Below are 17,404 nucleotides of genomic sequence, written 5' to 3'. Positions count from 1 at the left end.
ACATTTTGATCCAAATAGAAATTTTGTGATTCTTGTTAATATTTCTTTGAATGATGGGTTATTTAGAAAGTGCTAAGTTTTCATATAGTTTGAAGGTTTTCCAGCTATGCTTCTGCATTTATTTCTAGCACCAGGAGCTGTCGTTGAGGTGCATAAGTTAAGCCACCACTTGTGACATCAGCATCAATACTACAGTGCAAGTTCTGGTTTCAGTTATTTTGCTTCCTATCCAGTTCCTTGCTAACATGGCTGGGAAATCAGTGGGTGACAGCCCACGCTCTTGGGCCCCTGGCATTCATGTGGGAGACCAGAATGGAGTTTCTGGATCTGGGCTCTGTCCTGATCCAGTTCTGTCTGTTGAGGCCAACTGAAGAGTAAATCAGTGAGAGCTCTGCCTTTTGCTCTTGCTGATTTCACTCTCACTCTTTCCCTGCCTCCTATGTTTCCTCCATCCCTCCCTTTCTCTGTTGCTCTGCCTTTAAAATAAATAAACACTAAGAGATAATTTTTAGAGTAATTCTATTGTGATCTCAGAACATACTTTGTATGATTGCTGTTCTTTTAAATTTGTTTATCATCCAGAGGGTAGTCTCTCTTGGTGAATGATTTCTGTGATCTTGAGAATTCTATTGTTTTTTGGTACATTATTTTATTAATGTCACTTGGGTCAGGTTGATTGATGGTGCTTTCAGGACATCAACTGTCCTTTCTGATTTTCTGCTTGCTTGATCTATTGATCACCGAAGAGGGATGTTGATGTTTTCAATATAATAATGGAATTATCTATTTCTTCCCTCAATTCTGGAGGTTTTTAAATTCATGTGTCTTGATGCTTTTTCCTTAAGTCTATGTATGTTTAAGAACAATAGGTCTTGGATCCAGCATGGCAGCCTCAGGACTAAATCCTCGCCTTGTATGTACAAGGATTCTATATGGGTGCTGGTTTAAGTTCCCGGTGGCCATCCAGCTCCCTGCTTGCGGCCTGGGAATGCAGTCAAGGACAGCCCAAAGCCTTGGGACCCTGCACTCATTTGCCAGAACCAGAGGAAGCTCCTGGCTTCGGATTGGTGCAGCTCTGGCCATTGTGGATGCTTGGGGAGTGAATCAGAGGATGGAAGATCTACCTCTGTGTCTCTCATCCTCTCTGCAAATCTTTCCAATAAAAGTAAAATAAAAGTAATAGGTGTTGTTGGATACTTGTGCCTTTGATAACCCTCTTTAATTTGAAGACCAACTTGTCTGAAATTAACATAGGTATTTCACTTTTCATTTGATACATCTTGTGGCATGTCTTTCTCCATTTCATTGTTTTCCAGTTGGCCTTATCTAACATTTAAAATGGGGGATCCTGTTACTCTATTCAGTCTAACAATCTTGCTCTTCAAGGTGGTTAGATTATTTATATTTTAAGTTAGAGTAACAGGACCACATTTGTACTATTTCCTATTTCTTGTATTTCTTTTGTTTTGTTTTCTGTTGTTAAAAACTTGAATACTTTACAAATACATCTTATTTCATTTACTAGTGTGCTTTAACCATCTGATACAGTCTTATTGTTACTATTTTCTTTTTGCTTTTATGCATTAGAGAGAGAGAAAGAATGAGAATGAACTATTGCATGCTCCTATCCACTGCTTCACTTTCCAAATGCCCACAGTGGTCATAGTTGGGTCAGGCTTAAGCCAGGAGCAGAAAACTCAAACTGCGGGTGACAGGAACTCTGTTGTTTAAGCCACTACTGCTGCCTTCAAGGGTTTCCACTAGCATGATGCATCATGCTGGAGCCAGGTATCAAAGCCAAGAATTCTATACGGGATAACGGCATCTTAAGGGGCATTTTAATCACTAGGTGAAATGCTTACCCCAGCATTATTATTTTAAACGAAGAGTAGTTTTTAAAGAATTTACAGTAAGAATTAATATTTTCATTTTACCTTCATTTACTTTTTTTCTGCAATAATCTTTATATGGATGCAGGCTTCTGACAGATATCATTTTCTTTTTGGCTGAAGAAATTTTCTTAATATTTCCTACAGAGCATGTCTGCTGGCAATAAATTCCCTCGTTTTAATTTAATTTTCCTTCATGTTGGAAGAGTAATTGCATTAAATATGGAATTCTATGTTGGTTGTTTTTAACATTTTAAATATAATAATTGCATTATCTTCTTGCTTGCTTAGTTTTGGTTGAAGTCCACTCTAATTCTCATCTTTATTGATCTATTGGAAATGTGTGTTTTCTCTCTGGTTTATTTCAAGATTGTCAAGTTTGTTTTTTCCAGTCTGGACATGACCTGTCTAAGTGTGTTTTTGTCATTTTTATTCACCTTGGAGTCCTGCAAACTTCCTGGATCTATGATTTGATCTCTATTATCAGTTCTGGCAAGTTCTTGGCCATTATTGTTTTGGTATATATGCTGTTCCATTCTCCTCTTCCTCTGTTCTTCCAGGAACACACATGTCATGCCTTTGCAACCATCTCATAATTGTTTAATGTCCTGATCTAATTTATTCATCTTTTTCTTTCTGTGTTTTAGTTTAGGATGTTTCTACCAAACCACACCCAAACTCATTTATTTATTCAGCCATCTCAAGTCTACTGATGAGGCCATCAAACCCATTTTTCATTTCTGTTGTTTGTCAACTTAAATTCCAGATTTCCATCTCTATTCTTACATGACCGACTTGTTCCTGTATCCTATCTACTTTTTTCATTAGAGCTATCTAATCGTAACTATTAATCGTAACTATTTTAAATTCTCTTACAGTTTCAATTTCTGCAGCCTAATTCTTATGATAACTTTGTTTTCAGACTGTATTTCTGTATTACTGTTCTGGAATGCCTCTACATAACTCCTGCAATCTAGATATCTTCTAGATATATCTAGATTATGTAGGAACATAACAGGAAGTAAGACAAATAAACCTCTAGAGAGAGGATTTGTATTAAACTGGCGATGATTTGGGTTATATTTATGTTTACCCTAGTAGTAAGGGCCACAGTCTTTACATGGCTCTAGTCTGCTCCTTTCTCTTTGACTATGAGGTCTCTGAAGATCTTTTGGCTCTAATCCACTGTCTCTAATTTGGGAGTTTTGCTGGAGTGATGGTAGGGCATGGGAGAGGTTCAAAAATCTGTAATCTTCTGGTGAACTCTATACTTCCGGGGTCTCGTATGCTGGACCTTCTCAAGAGTTCCCCAGTAGCACAGATTTATGCATCTGTCTCCAACCCTTTTACCTGGCTGCAGTTTCCAATCAATTGCCTCGAGAGCCTGAGGGTTCTTTACCATGTCTTCCCCACCTCCAATCCTACCGTTGAGACAGGAGGGCCAACATGCTCTGCAATCTCCTAATTGGGATAAAATCCTGGAAAGCAGGACTTTCTTAGGAAGGCTTTAGCATACTTCTTTTTCTTTTTAAAGATTTATTTTTATTGGACAGTCAGATATACTGAGGAGAGAGAGAGAAGATCTTCCGTCTGTTGATTCACTCCCCAAGTGGCCGCAACAATCGGAGCTGAGCTAATCTGAAGCCAGGAGCTTCTTTCAGGTCTCCCACACGGGAGCAGGGTCTCAAGGTTTTGGGCTGTCCTCAAATGCTATGCTGGGCCTCAAACAGGGAGTTGGATGGGAAGCAGGGTCACCGGGATTAGAACCAGTGACTGTAAGGAATCCCAGCATGTTCAAGGCAAGGACTTTAGCTGCTAGGCCACCACTTCTGGCCTTTGCCAATCCGAAACCAGGGGCCTGGAGCCTCTACCAGGCCTCCCACAAGGGTGCAGGGTCCAAAATCTTTGGGCTTTCCTTGACTGCTTTCCCAGGCAGACCCTAGCCAGGGTGCTTGGGCCCTGCAAGGCTGCTTCACCCCCAGTTCTGTCCTCACCTTCTCAGAGTTAAAGATTTGTGTTGTTACACATTTGCCCAAGTTCTTTCCTGTTCAGCTGCAAGTGTCAGATAATCCCAGAGACCTAGGTTGGAGCTGAGCACAGTCCCACCCCCGTAAGGAGCTCTCTGTGGAGGGAACACCTGACATGTGGAGCATATGGCGATCCCTGCTGGTACTGCCGTAAGTTGGCCCCATAAGAGGCAAACTGTGGAAACTGGGGGCTTGCTGCTATGGTGAGGGATCCTCCCTATGGAACCTCATGAGCCTGACAATCACTGGGTCCCCCATCATAGAGAAGACAGAAGTGAAACCCCCTAGAGGTGCTGTGTAACACATTACCTGTAGATCCTGGTTATTTAGGCAGGTCTTTCCATCTTTACGCTTATTATTTAAGTGGTTTGAATCCTGTGGTTGTGACAGCCCTAACATAGAAGGCATTTGGTGGATGTGAGGTGAGTCATATTTATGTAACTGAAGAAGCACAGATATTGAAAGCAGCCCCCTTGGCTGTGTCTCCTACTCTGTCACTCTGAACAAAGATAGGGCCATCTGAAAAGAGCTGGACAGAATTACAGATAAGGGTGCTGTTTCTTTTAATCCTGATTGATAAGTAGGATGTGCATTATTTTGGTTTTCTTTTTAGATACAAGGCAGGAAATGCAGAATAATTGTTGATCTGTGTGTCATTTGGAGTACCAAGGCATCTGGAACATCCGGATAAAAAAGGATATATACCATGGATGGTTTGTTTGTCACAAGATGCCAGGAGATCTAAGCAAGTAGTTGCCTCCCTGATGGTCTCTCAAGGCTAAATTTCAGTAAACTAGGGGGCAAGGAAATTCTATCTTTCAAGATAATGTACCCTAATCCCCAATCCCCCAGACTAGACCCTCTGTGACAGAATGGGACTGTCTTGATGACAGTGAGTTGATAAACCAGGAGGGGGATGGTAAGGAAGGCTGCAAAGGGAAGGGGGCTTCAACAGCATGCGCATTTGGGGAAATTTTCTCCTTTTTGAGCCAGATCAGAGATGGTTCACCATTTTACTGTCCATGGTTCTGAAAAATATCCACCTCATTTATATCCTGTGATTGTTTAAATCAGCTGATCCTTGCCCATTCCGGGCTTCATGGAGACCAAAGCAATGCTAGTATGGAATGATTTTAGCAAGAGAAAATAAAGAGATTGGAGTGGGAGAAGGGAAAGGAGAAATAAACAGCAACAGGTTGGGATAGGAGAAGGATGTAAGTAAGGAACTTAGGAGGCTTGAAATACCAGAGATAACAGCTCCTATGGGGTGGGTGGAGACAGACAGGAAGTGGGAGAATGGAAGAGACAGTGAGAACCTGAAAAACATTCAGGGAAAGAATCAGGGTAAAGGCTGCAAAATGAATCAGGCAAACAAGGCAAAGCTGCATAAGAGATGTGCAACTAAACATACACACATGCACACACAATGCTGTAACGGAGGGCCATCAAAGTCACTCGCTGCACTGCGAAGACAGAACGATTTGCAGTAATTTGGAAATCATACCTTGTTTTGTTTAAGGGCACCTTTCTCTTTCATATGGGGGCAGTCCTTTCCCGTCACGACAGCTTTGATATCTGCCACCGGCACTGCAATTCATAAAAGGAAATGGAAGTAAGCACACCCTTGAACACTTAGGTATCTATGAAGATGTTGCCACAGCTGCCGCTCTCAGGAACTGCGTAAAGAGAAGAGCGGTGAAAAGGGGCTGAGACGTGAGATGGCATTCTAGAGAAGAAATGAAAACAGACGGGGTCTTTGACTCAAGGTGGTTCAACTTCACAACAGTGCAAAACCAGTTATGCATTTTGTAGACATTACACTTTACATTCTGAATTCCGGTCCTTCCCCAAGGCTAATGTGATGTGGTACAATCTTCTTTCAGAGACGCAGAGCAACGGGAGTGAGTGCAGTTCCCAACAGATCATGACATCATGAGGAAACAAAATGTATTCTATGATATGACTTGTTGTTAGGCTATGATGACTGGTAACTTAGGTATGGTAAATGCATTTTTGACCCAAATGTATTGTCAGCTTATGATCCATTTTGGGGGGCTACCACCATTTGAGGAACATTCTTATATGTGGGAAAAAGTATTCTTGGAGAGAAAGAGCTATAAGTAGAGTTGGTTTAAAACAAAGATTTAAAAATAATAACAGCCTAGGATTTGGTGCAATGGCTCAGTGGCTAAATCCTTGCCTTGCACACACCAGTATCCCCTGTATGGGTGCAGATTTGTATCACGGCTGTTCCATTTCCTGAAAAGCTCCCTGCTTATGGCCTGGGAAAGTAGTGAAGGATGGCCCAAAGCCCTGGGACTTTGCATCCATGTGGGACATTTGGAAGAAACTCCTGGTTCCTGGCTTTGGATTGGCTCAGCTGGGGTCATTTAGGCCATTCGGGGAGTGAACCAGCAGATGGAAGAGCTTTGTCTTTCCTTCTCTCCGTAAATATGATCTGCCTTTCCAATAAAAAGAAATAATTTTTTCTTCTAAATTATACTCTAAACATGTTGGGAGTGATGCATTAGAGCAGTAACTGATAACAGTAACAGTCAACAGTGATGTTAATGATATTACCGAAGGACTTTTGGGCGCCAGAAGGTACGGCAAGTGATTCATACGCATTAGTGTGTCTTGCTACATCATCTGCATCTATTCAGTTTCTGAGTTTGGACAAGTAAGGGGAAGCAGTCTTATCTCAAAAATTTGATTCTAAACTGTTTCGATTTCACTCTCCAAAGCCTCAACCATCTGATTAATTCTCACAATTCTGAGAAGGATATTCTATTATCCTGACTTTACAGGCTGTGAAACTAAACTAAGTTCCATAAAGGGAACCTTGCTTCCTGACAGGGGATTCTTAAATAATGCAGTTAGATAAAATGATGTTATCTTCTGTGCTTCTCAGGACTTGGAGGAGGATGAGAAAAGATATGTAGAGGTTTGTGCATTTAAAACTCTTGTTGATATAAAGGGGGGGGGGAGCAGTAGGAGAGTTTGGAAATTTAACTTACAAAATGCAAAGTCATCTATCCCTCTCTAACTCCCAGTTCTTAAATCCCACATGGGATTGTGAATCTAGGAGCATGTACTATCTTACTTGGCTTCATCGGGTGGGAATTTAGGCTTTTGTAAATGCCTGAATAATCTATTCCTTAGGCTCTTTGGATGATGAATATAATTAGAGATTTTATAGCTAATCTTAACATAATTTTACTGGAACATTAGGCTGTAGGTGTGATGAAGATTAAATTAACAAACTATTAGAATAAAAGAAATGGAAACCCTCTAAAAGCAAACATTTTCCAGGCACCCTAAAATATCTGATTCTATTGGGATTCCTAAGTTCTCTGTAACCCTAAGAGGAGGGGGATTGCGACCGGTTCCTCCAGCGTCTCTGCAGGCTCCCCTGCTTCCTCCACAACACCTGCTCCTCCAGCCTGCAGCTGATTCTAGAATGTCAGGAATGTCTTACTTTCATCTTTTGGCTGCACGGAGGACTCCTGTAAAAGCTCTACAGTTACATAGTCACGTGACTGATTCTGACCAGTGACATGTGAAAGGATGTGATATATACTTTTTTAGGGGACGTCAATGCTAAGTCTATGTCTTCCAACCTCTCTCCCCTCAGATGGGGGAATGGAAGGTATACTGTATCTAGATAGTCTAGCTGTGGGATGGCAAAGTGGTCCATGTTCCTGACTGTGTGCAGCAAACCTCTGCCAGCCTGTGCAAGGCGCATGATATGGGTGAGAAGTGAGCTTCTGTCATGCTCAAACCACTGGGATCTTGGGGCTGGCTCCATAGTACAGCAGCACAGTGTTTAGATTTGTGGAAACTTTTACCTAAGACTCCCTTTTCTGTTTTTCTTCTCTAGCCTCTTCAACTCAGAGCCTGTCTGGAGGTGGTTCCTTTGACTCCTGGGCCAACTTTTAGCCAAGAAAATGGACCTCTGTTCTCTGCAAATCCATGCTCAGTAATCTCAGATTGGTCCCACTTCCCTTTTCAGCTGACCTGTCTACCCAATTCACTACCTTAAGAGGGAACATTTGGACACTTGGGAAGGTGGTTAATGTTTTAATGAAAAATGTACCATTGAAGTGATTTTGAGATATAATTAGCAAAGTCAATGAACAAACTTTAATCTTCAAATGAAGTTTGAATCACAAGTTCCTTGTAGAAAGTCTTTTGTTAGAATATATCATGTGGCCAATGACCCCGTAAAGTGCATCTATCAGGAATAAATAGGAAGTTGCCTCTTGGCTTTGAAAACCCATCGTGTGGAACAGGACAAATGTGATAACAAACATCTGTCCTGGGGTCAGTTGTCAGATCTCTAATAGGAAGGCTTCAGGGAAGAAAAGGCACTTTTCTGCTGGGTTTGGTGGTAGTAGATATTTCATGCTTTATATATGTTCTGCGTCCCATTAGGGGACAAGCTGCTCTATCACTCATCCTAAAAATACAGTGCAGAGTTAAAGGCTGCTTTTTTTTCTTAACATGGTTTGTCTCTAGATGCACTGGAAGATTAGAGGCGGAAAGCTAAAATGCTTCTGTAGTTCCAGGAGTAGGCACAGAAAGGTCAGGTGCACACCTCTCAAATCTACTCTGTGAAGAGGCAGCAGGGGCTCTTGAGGATTTCAAAGCCAAGTCAGCATTTTGATCATTTATTTTTACAGAGGAGCAAGATAAAATTGTGGGGTCCAGAGACAGGAGAATAGGGGTGGGGGAGGAATCTCTATTACCACGCCGACTTCCTGGGGGTCTGGCTTCATTCTACCAAATTTTAAGCCTGAGTTGGAGTGAGACCATTTTGATTCAATGTTGTTATTTTATGGATGGAATGACAGATGTTTAAACAAAGCATTTAAACTTGATAATGTGAAGGAAAAAGCTGGGTTTCATGCTTTCTTCCATTCCATGTCTAGGATTTGGAAGGGAAAAGGAGTCATGAGAAACAATCGCACACACGCTTGTCTGGCTCCAGACATGTTCAGGAAATTCTTCTATTGCTAAGATATGTGGGAAAAAATGTAACTTGAACAGGAAAAAAAAAGTCCATTGAAAAAAGAGAACATGTAGCCACCACCGGTGGAATTCAATTTCAGGCAGAAACCATCCCCGGAAAGTGGCCAGTGAGCCTAGAGCACTGATTGTGTGCATGATTCCAAAGAAGCACCAGTGTGGAGCTGTGCAGGTGGGATGGCAACCTCGCAGCATGGTGAGTGCAAAATCTCACTGCTCTGACAGGTAGGGCATGCAGCATGCATTTATTGGTAGGGCTGTGCCTCTGGTGTTAAGAGATTTACCAACTGTCCTACCAGTTGGAGTGTAAGCTCTCAGAATCTCAGGTTCCATGCAAGTAACAAAAGATAATACTATCATTCGAGATATTTTTTTTTCTGAAAATTACCTCCTAAGGTTGAAGCCAAGATCATTGTTGGCTTTAAAAATATTTTAAATTTATTTCTGTTTGAGAGGCAGAGACAGGGAATAGTAAGAAGAGAGGGAGAGGGTGGTTAGAGAAAGAGAGAGAGAGAAAATGAATGAGTGTATTACTCCCCTCTGTTGGTTCATGCTCCAAATGTCTGCAGGGACCGGAGTTGGGCCAGGGACTCTATTCTCACCTCCCATATGGTTAGCAGGAATCCAGGCCCTCAAGCCTCCCAGACTCTGCACTTGTCAGAAGTGAAAGTCAAGGCCCAGAGACAAGAACTAATGCCAGTTACTTTGATTTGGGATGTGACCATGCTAACCGGTGTCTGCTCCACAGTGGGTGAAAATCTTGGCCCTGGAGTAGAATCGCTGTGTTCAGATCTTTGCTCTATCGTTTACTGATCTGTGCCCTTGAGCAAGTTATTTCCTCTTTCTGTAGCTCAGTTTCCTTGTCAGTAAAATCAGGGCAATGATGTTGCTTTCTTCTGTTGAGAAGATAGCTTATGTAAAGCCCTTAGCATAGTACCTAGCATATTTCATGCTCACAATGTGATTTGTAATTATGAAGATACTTCAAAAAATTAGCAGAATGTGGAATTTAGTCCTAAATTTATTTTGGTGCAAAAAATCTTGACATTCATAAAGTACATTTTCCATGAACTTTTTGATGATCCTTTTTCTAGTTGATTCTATGAAGACAGACGGATGCAAATTTCTCACCGGGCATCAATGACCCAAATTGCTCACTTTGCCTCGCTGTGTCAGCTGCTCGGCTCATCTACTGCTAGCCACTGACTTAATCTCCTTATGGAGGCGGGGGTGGCCTGTGCGTCCCTCCCAGTCCCTTTGATGTGGGATGGAGAGGCACTGGCCTAGATTCTTTCAAAGGGTGGCAGGGAGGGGCCTGAGGCTGCAAAGCAATGGAGTCTTGTGTTTAGTGGGGGCGAGAACAGCCTATAAACGGGGTGGAAGACATGCAGAGTGTTTTCAAGGGCTTTATTTCCCAACAAACAGAAGGAATTTGAGAAGCTATATTTCCTAAATGTTGAGGGGAAACCTTGCTAAGGAGAAGCTTCCAGTCTTCCCTTGCACTGGCTTGTATGAAGAGGATTCAATTCCACTATTTGATTCATCGATATCTCAATATTCATCCATGATTAACTCAAGGGGTGGGAGATAATTTTGTGCTTGGTCTCAAGAGAGGGCAGTCACATGTGGCGAACACAGTGGCACTTAACATTAATTAAAGGGACATCTTATTTTCTAGTGGAATGAGGTTTCTTACTGAAGGTTCTACAAGGATGCTTTTTTTTTCCCCTCCAGGTAAAATGCACAATTGAAATTAGATGCAAACCAGGCAGCAGGTTTGAAGCTGTGAATGAATACTGATCTTGGGCCTAGGCCTTCTCATTTCAAGCAAACTATGGCATCTTCATTTCACTTGCTTATTGAACGCAGTCTCTTCTCTGGCATGTGTGTATGGATGAATCCATTCTCAGCAATGCACGGGCACAGACTCACACTCCCATATGCACGTACTTGTGAAGCATATATTCTTGATTTACTTTGCAATGGGAAGAAGAGTTATGGAACAGGTTTTTGGGATTTTTGTATTCCTAATTTCAAAGATCACAGAGGAAAGGGTTTTGGAGGCCGTGCCCCGAGTGACTGGCTTAACCTGCTCTAGAATCAGGATCTCTCTGTGGCCACTGTCAAAGCCATGTGGACCATGGCAGCTTTGACCTTGCTCCTGTGCAAATTGCCCTGGCAAGCCATGTCTCTGGGTGCTGCTGAGACCCAGATAGTCAGTCCCAGCCTGAGCTTTTGGCACTTGGGGGAGCTGGCATGGCTGTGAACAAGCCTAGGAATTACTCCTACACAAAGTTCAGGGGCTAGCCAAGCCAGGAGCCTCTTCCGGGTCTCCCATGTGGGTGCAGGGTCCCAGGGCTTTGGGTTGTCCTCGACTGCTTTCCCAGGCCACCAGCAGGGAGTTGGACAGGAAGTGGAGCTGCGGGGATTAGAACTGGCGCCCATATGGGATCCCAGCGCGTTCATGGTGAAGACTTCAGCTGCAATGCCACTGTGCTGGGCCCAGGAAACTGCTTATTTTGACTAGGAATAATCTCTAACTTTTCTCATTTAACCTCCAAGATTGCCCATTCCACATGGATGGAAGATTCCTGGCACAAAATTCTCACTTGAAAGTATTCACCAATTAATTGCGAGTGAAGGAAGATAAGGACTTGGTGTTGTGTTTTTCACAAAGCATAAGGAATTGTTACATATTCCAAGATTAAGTCCTTATTTTTATGTTTTTAGGATCAAAGTCTTTCCTTTTATAAAAAAAAGTTGGTAATAATAAATTTCAGAGTTTGTTTCAATATCCATTTAAGTCAAAACTAAAATTTGGCAATGTCTTGTCAATTCATATATTTAAAAAATGCTTACTGGTAGAAAAATTACATTTGGGGAACTATGTGGCCTATTATGCAGCATTCACCCTAGCAGTTCTCCAACTTGAGTGTGCATCAGAACTGCCAAGAGGGCTATGAAAACACACATTGTTTTGGCCATGCTCAGATCCGCTGACTCAGCGGATTTGGGTGTGGGGTCCCAGGATTTCCAACTTTATTAAGTTCCCAGGTGATACCAATGTTAGTGGTCTGGGGACCATACATAAGAGGATGAGGGGTCTCTTTTGCCTAAGGTGGGAAGGTGAGGGTTTTCTATACCTGAAAGGAGGGTCTTATCTATAGGCAGATGTCAAAGCCTCCATGACAAGGATGCAAAATCCACACTACAGTGTGGATTTCAGATTGGTCTCCCTTCTACTCTTGTTGCCAGTAATGAGGGTTGGGAAGGCAGGTGCCCTATGCTGGAAACGAGGTCGCTTTCTAAGCTAAATGACACTACAAAGACCAGCTTGTCCCATTTTTAAACTGGAAGAAGAGAGAATGTTCCATGCTGTCTGCCTGAGATGTCAACCTGGAGCTTGAATCTTAGGAAATTTCCCACTTAGGGTTTATTTTCACCTTCAGTGTCCATGAGCTGTAGGGAAAGCAGTCCAAATTTGACTTCCAGGGGTTCTGGGTGACAGGTGCGAGACTCAGGCCTAAGGGCTGTCTAGGACACGCTTCTCTGAACACTGCAGGTCAATGTCATTTTAAAGGTTAGACTGAAGCGTCCCTCAGGATTCTTTTAGCCCAACAGTATGCCACCTGCCAGCTTCAATGTTAAATATTAAATCAAACAAGGTACTATGGAAACATGGAAATGAACAAGTGTGATGAATTGATTTGGAAAATAAATGAGATAAAGTGAATCATGCCTCTGAGGATAGTGCAGGTAGAGAAGGCAGAGATGGAGAAGGTAGGTGGGAACTGCCTCTCCTTCAGAAGCATACATGCTAAAACAGAACACACACAGAAGATGCAAATATATACATATAGTAAATGTTGTGGGAATTTATAGTGGATAGCAGGATATAAGTAATCACAGACTTTTCAAAGTATTTGAGTTACTTCTTTGAGGGCAATAAGTCATCAGAATCTGCCATCACTCTGCATTAAAACTATCAGATGCACAACACCGCAATGAATAAACATGATAGAGGTCAAAAAACATAAGTTACATAAAATTTTTTCTTTGGTCATTAAAGAAGATGATTGACTGAATCAGGTTTATATTATTTTTGCTTCTTGGAATAGCTCCTGGTTAGTAACATAGCAGTGGATGTTGGTGTAGGCGTTGCGGTACAGCAAGTTAAGCCATCACTCAGGCGGCCTACATCCCAGCTCCTGTGTTCCTGACATGGCTTCCTGCCTCTGTGCCTTGGAAGGCAGCAGGTGACGGTTCAAAGACTTGGGTTCCTGACACCCACATGGGAGATTCTGATGGAGTTCCTGACTCCAGCTTTCTGTATGGCCCAGCTCTAGATGTCTACAATAGTGAGCCAGTCAATGTTGGAGTTTGAAGTTGGCAATTTTCAGGAATGATGTCTGAACATCTTAGGATGTTGTCCTCTGTTCATTCTCAAACATGGCCTTGTACTTGATAAGAATGCTCAGGCCAAGACTAACAACAAGATGACACACTGCGAAAGGTTTAATTGAACTAATAGTTAAGAATATTTTAACTTTCTCTATATTTGAGAATGAGATATGGGCAGTAGGGATATCCTAGAGGTGGGCTCATTCCCTGTACCACCCATGACTAGGCTAGGCTGAAACCAGGAGCCAAAACTCAGTCTGGGTTTTCCCACAGGAATGGCTTGGATCCAACTGCTGGTGTGATTGGAAGGAAGCTGGAATTGGAGGCAGAGCTGAGATCAAAAGCAGACACTCGAATATAGGACGCAGGCATCTCAAGTAGCATCCTAACCACTAGGCCAAATGTCCAACTCCAGGCTGACAGCATTGGGGCACGGTGTATTACAATTAGGACACTCACGTTTGTCCTGCAAGGAGTCGTGGGGCACTTCTCCCTGTGGACTTTCTTCCAGGTCTCCATAATGCAGGACCTTGTGGTTTGGTGAAAGCCGACAATACCAAAACTTATCTGAGGGGGAAAAAACATAAGAGGACAAGATAAGCAATTTTGGATTTCAAAATACTAGCCTGGTTATTTCTTAATTCTTTTAAGAAAGAAGCAATGCATTTGATTTTTAAGTCTTAGGACAGCAAGAATCCGAGAGCCCTGGAGTATGACTCCCCTTTGATTCTGATACCTGGTTTTCATCTGTCCTGTTTAAAATACCTTTGGAAATCAGAGGGAAAGTCACCTAGTCCTTTAAGCAAATTAGCAGTAGGCATTTTGAGGAAGGGGTGTGCAGAGGGTGCCGTATCAGCATCTCTCCAATGCCCTGTGTACGATGCACACAGCCACATGGCACTCTAGTGTATTCAGCAAAAAGTCACTGGCATGAGAGATAAAGCCAGGGAGTCCCAGGAAAATGCATCTCTTTTCATTCTTGATGATGCTGAGAGAGACAAGGCAGAAACACTTGTCTCCGAGCTCTGGGAAGTGGGGTGGGAACAAGCCAGCAACTTCCTGTGCTATAGGGAAACCTGGCCCAGGAAAGGTTTCGTGTAACATCTTGTGTTGACAAACTATTAGTAACTGAGATGTTCATGAACTTCCTCAGGACTCTGGGAGGTGACACAGCCACTTTTCCTGCAACGTTGCTGTGGATGCTTGTTAAAAAGAAACACGAAAGGCTGCCTAGGACTCTGTCACATCTGTCTGATGCAAAGATGCTATAATTTCCTCCTTCCCTTATGAAGAACCTTCCCAAAATGAACCTGAGCAGCACAGGCTGGGCTCTAGAACAAAGCCAGAAGCCTGAAATTCAATCTGGTTCTCCCATAGCGTGGCAGATACTCAAGTACTTGGACATCAGCTGCTGCATGCCAGGAAGAACAGCAGCAGAAAAGTTGGATCCGAAGTGGAGAGGAGCCTGGAACCAGGCACTCTGATGTCAGCTGAAGTTGTCCCAACTGGTGACATGACTGCTGTGCCAGACACCCACATCTAGAAGGTTTGTTTCTGTCCGGAAGGTAAGAACTGCTGAGGAAGAAGGCACAGCTTGCAGTCCAGCCCAGCCTAGCGCAGCCCAGCCCAGCCCAAACCCACTGAATCAGGGGACAAGGCAGCACCAGTGTCAGCCAAGCCTGGCTGCTTCATTCTCCGTTTCTTTTATGGGAAGAAAAATGTGCATTTTTCTTTCAAAACCCAGCATGCTGTTACTAGTTCCTTGGGCCCTGGGGCAATGAAGGAGTGGATTGCGTCACTGAAAGCAATTAGCGGGAAGCAGTGAGAACATTATCAAAGATTGCTTACCAGAATTTAAGGAGAAAACAAAAAATACAGAGGTCTTCTAGTTAAATTTATGAGTGAGAACGCTGTAATAGTCATCTCTCCATGCCCAAACTCAACAACAGAGACAATTTTATGCTTTAATTTGTTTCCCCTCTCTCCCTCCCTCCCTCCCCTTCTCTCTCTCTCTCTCTCTGTGAATAAAGTAACACAGTGAAAAGAGCAGCTTTTGAAAACTGTGTCTTTGTAATACTGTCATTAGGATTTCAGTTTTTGTTCTGGTTAACTGAAATCGTGCCAAGTCTTCACCCAGGTCAGAACAATGTCTGCTTCCTGCCCAAGGTCATAGATCCGAATCAGATTCCATCTGGAGGGACTGGGAAACTCCGCCTTGCAGATGATAAGATGCAAGGTCTCCCTGTTGATCCAGTAAAGGGAAATCACAATGAAAGGTGCAGATCAAGGTCACTCTCACCTTTCAAATCTTCCCCACTTCCCTGGATAGTCTTCCAGACAAGACACTCATGTCTAATCCCGACTTCTAGTTCCCTGGAGACAGCTGTCTCCTTTCACAGCGTGTGACTCCAAAGTTGAGATGACCTAATGGTGCCTTGCAATCACACAGACCTGACAGACTTGTGCTACACACCTGGCCCTCACTTGTATCAGCTGGGACAATAGCCACATGCTAAAAAGCTTAGGAATCCATGGTCTTAGATTCATAAAGCAACAGTCATAACTGTATGTATGTATCCCATCACGCATCTTTCCGAGGGCTGGTTCTCTATAAATATTCATGTCTCCTGTTCTTTCACTGAATGAACCCTCTTCTTCATGTTACTGGTTCCGCTACCTTTTGGGAACAATGATCTGTTATTTTTATTGATTGGGAAGTATTATTTTTTTCTACCTGAAAATGAATTGGCCTTTCTTCATCTGAAAAAAATATGCAGTTACTTCTATTTATCTTTTGATAGAAATGGATTTTGATTAGGTTGGAAGAAATATGAAAAGACACTTTTTATTCAAGGAAGGAAACAGGGACAGGAGGAGCATGCCTCCCCCTGGGTGTACACGGCCACTGTGCCTGCACATCCCGCAAGATCTACTTTTCTGATGCATCCATAAAAATAGTGGGGATACAGAGGCATCACTGGCACAAGTGGAAATCCACAGAAATTTCCTCAGGGAAATTCCTCAGGTTTTGTGCAGCACTAGGTCCCAAAACAGATCTGTTAGGTCAACATTTAGGAATGGGATTTTGCTTCAGGAAATTGGCCAAGTTCTCAATCAGAAGCAGTTTTATGCCACTGTTTCTTCAAAGGACATTTCATTATCTTAGGGCACCATTTGATGTGAATGATTCTGAAAGTGAGTTAGTTCTTGACTCCACAGATTCAAAATAACTCCTTGGGATTTGATCTTAGCAATATGCAGTGAAGAAAGAGGCTCTTAGAGCCTTGTACTTTACAGTGGGAACAGAATGGAGGCAGTAACTATGTGAAATCCAATGTAATCTATATCCGGTGCTTAAAAATCTAATTCTGGGATCTAGTATGGTGGCACAGCAAGCCAATTCTGTGCCTGTAGCACCGGCATCCCATATGGGTGCAAGTTCATGTCCTAGCTGCTCTACTTCTGATTCAGCTTCCTGCTTACGGTCTGGGAAAGCAACAGAGGATGGCTCAAGTCTTTGGGTCTTCCAAGTGGGGGACCTGGAAGCAGCTCTTGGCTCCAGGCTTCCGATAGGCTCAGCTCTGGCCATTGTGGCCTCTGGGGAGTGAGCCAGCGGATGAAAGAGCCCTCTTTTTCTGTTTCTTTTTTTCCTTTGTAGATCTACCTTTCAAGTAAAAACATAAATCTTAAACAAAAAAAATCTTTCTTTCTGCACTTAGAAAGATTATTTTACACTAAACACAGGTAGCCATGCTCCTGCAAGAGCTCAATTAATAAATTTATTATCTAGAGACTGATTTTTGGATTAAATAGCTCAATTTTAGAAAATGAGAAAAAAATTATCAAAAAAAGCAAACACCTCCTCCTTGTAATTAGTACCTAGAAATAGTTATTTGGATAGAACCCACCTCGTGTGGTCTAGAAAGGGAAGGCTCATGGTGGAGTAGACTGCAAAGCTAACTTTGGTTCTAGGAAATGCGTTTTGAAAAACCCTAGCTGGGCGTCAGGGGAGGAGGCCTTGGGTGGTCTGGGTCTATCTATCATCCACTGTTTTCAAAC

General features: G+C 42.6%; 1 protein-coding gene across 3 annotated transcripts in view; it reads right to left on the bottom strand.

Moving 5' to 3' along the window:
* Positions 1 to 17,404, bottom strand: part of ELMO1 (engulfment and cell motility 1) — a 489,334-nt gene that overhangs the window by 10,068 nt on the left and 461,862 nt on the right. For all 3 annotated transcript variants that reach the window (XM_040964657.1, XM_040964658.1, XM_040964659.1), the window contains 2 exons: positions 13,805 to 13,912; positions 5,421 to 5,503 (listed from right to left, as the gene is read on the bottom strand). In XM_040964657.1, the coding sequence (XP_040820591.1) occupies positions 5,421 to 5,503; positions 13,805 to 13,912 (191 nt within the window). The remainder of the gene's footprint in view (positions 1 to 5,420; positions 5,504 to 13,804; positions 13,913 to 17,404) is intronic.

The sequence above is a fragment of the Ochotona curzoniae genome, unplaced genomic scaffold, assembly GCF_017591425.1.
Source record: "Ochotona curzoniae isolate NIBS_2020 unplaced genomic scaffold, NIBS_Ocur_1.0 scaffold_3835, whole genome shotgun sequence".
Taxonomy (NCBI): domain Eukaryota; kingdom Metazoa; phylum Chordata; class Mammalia; order Lagomorpha; family Ochotonidae; genus Ochotona; species Ochotona curzoniae.
Note: the sequence above shows the minus strand (reverse complement) of the source record. Positions and strands in the feature narration are given on the sequence as shown.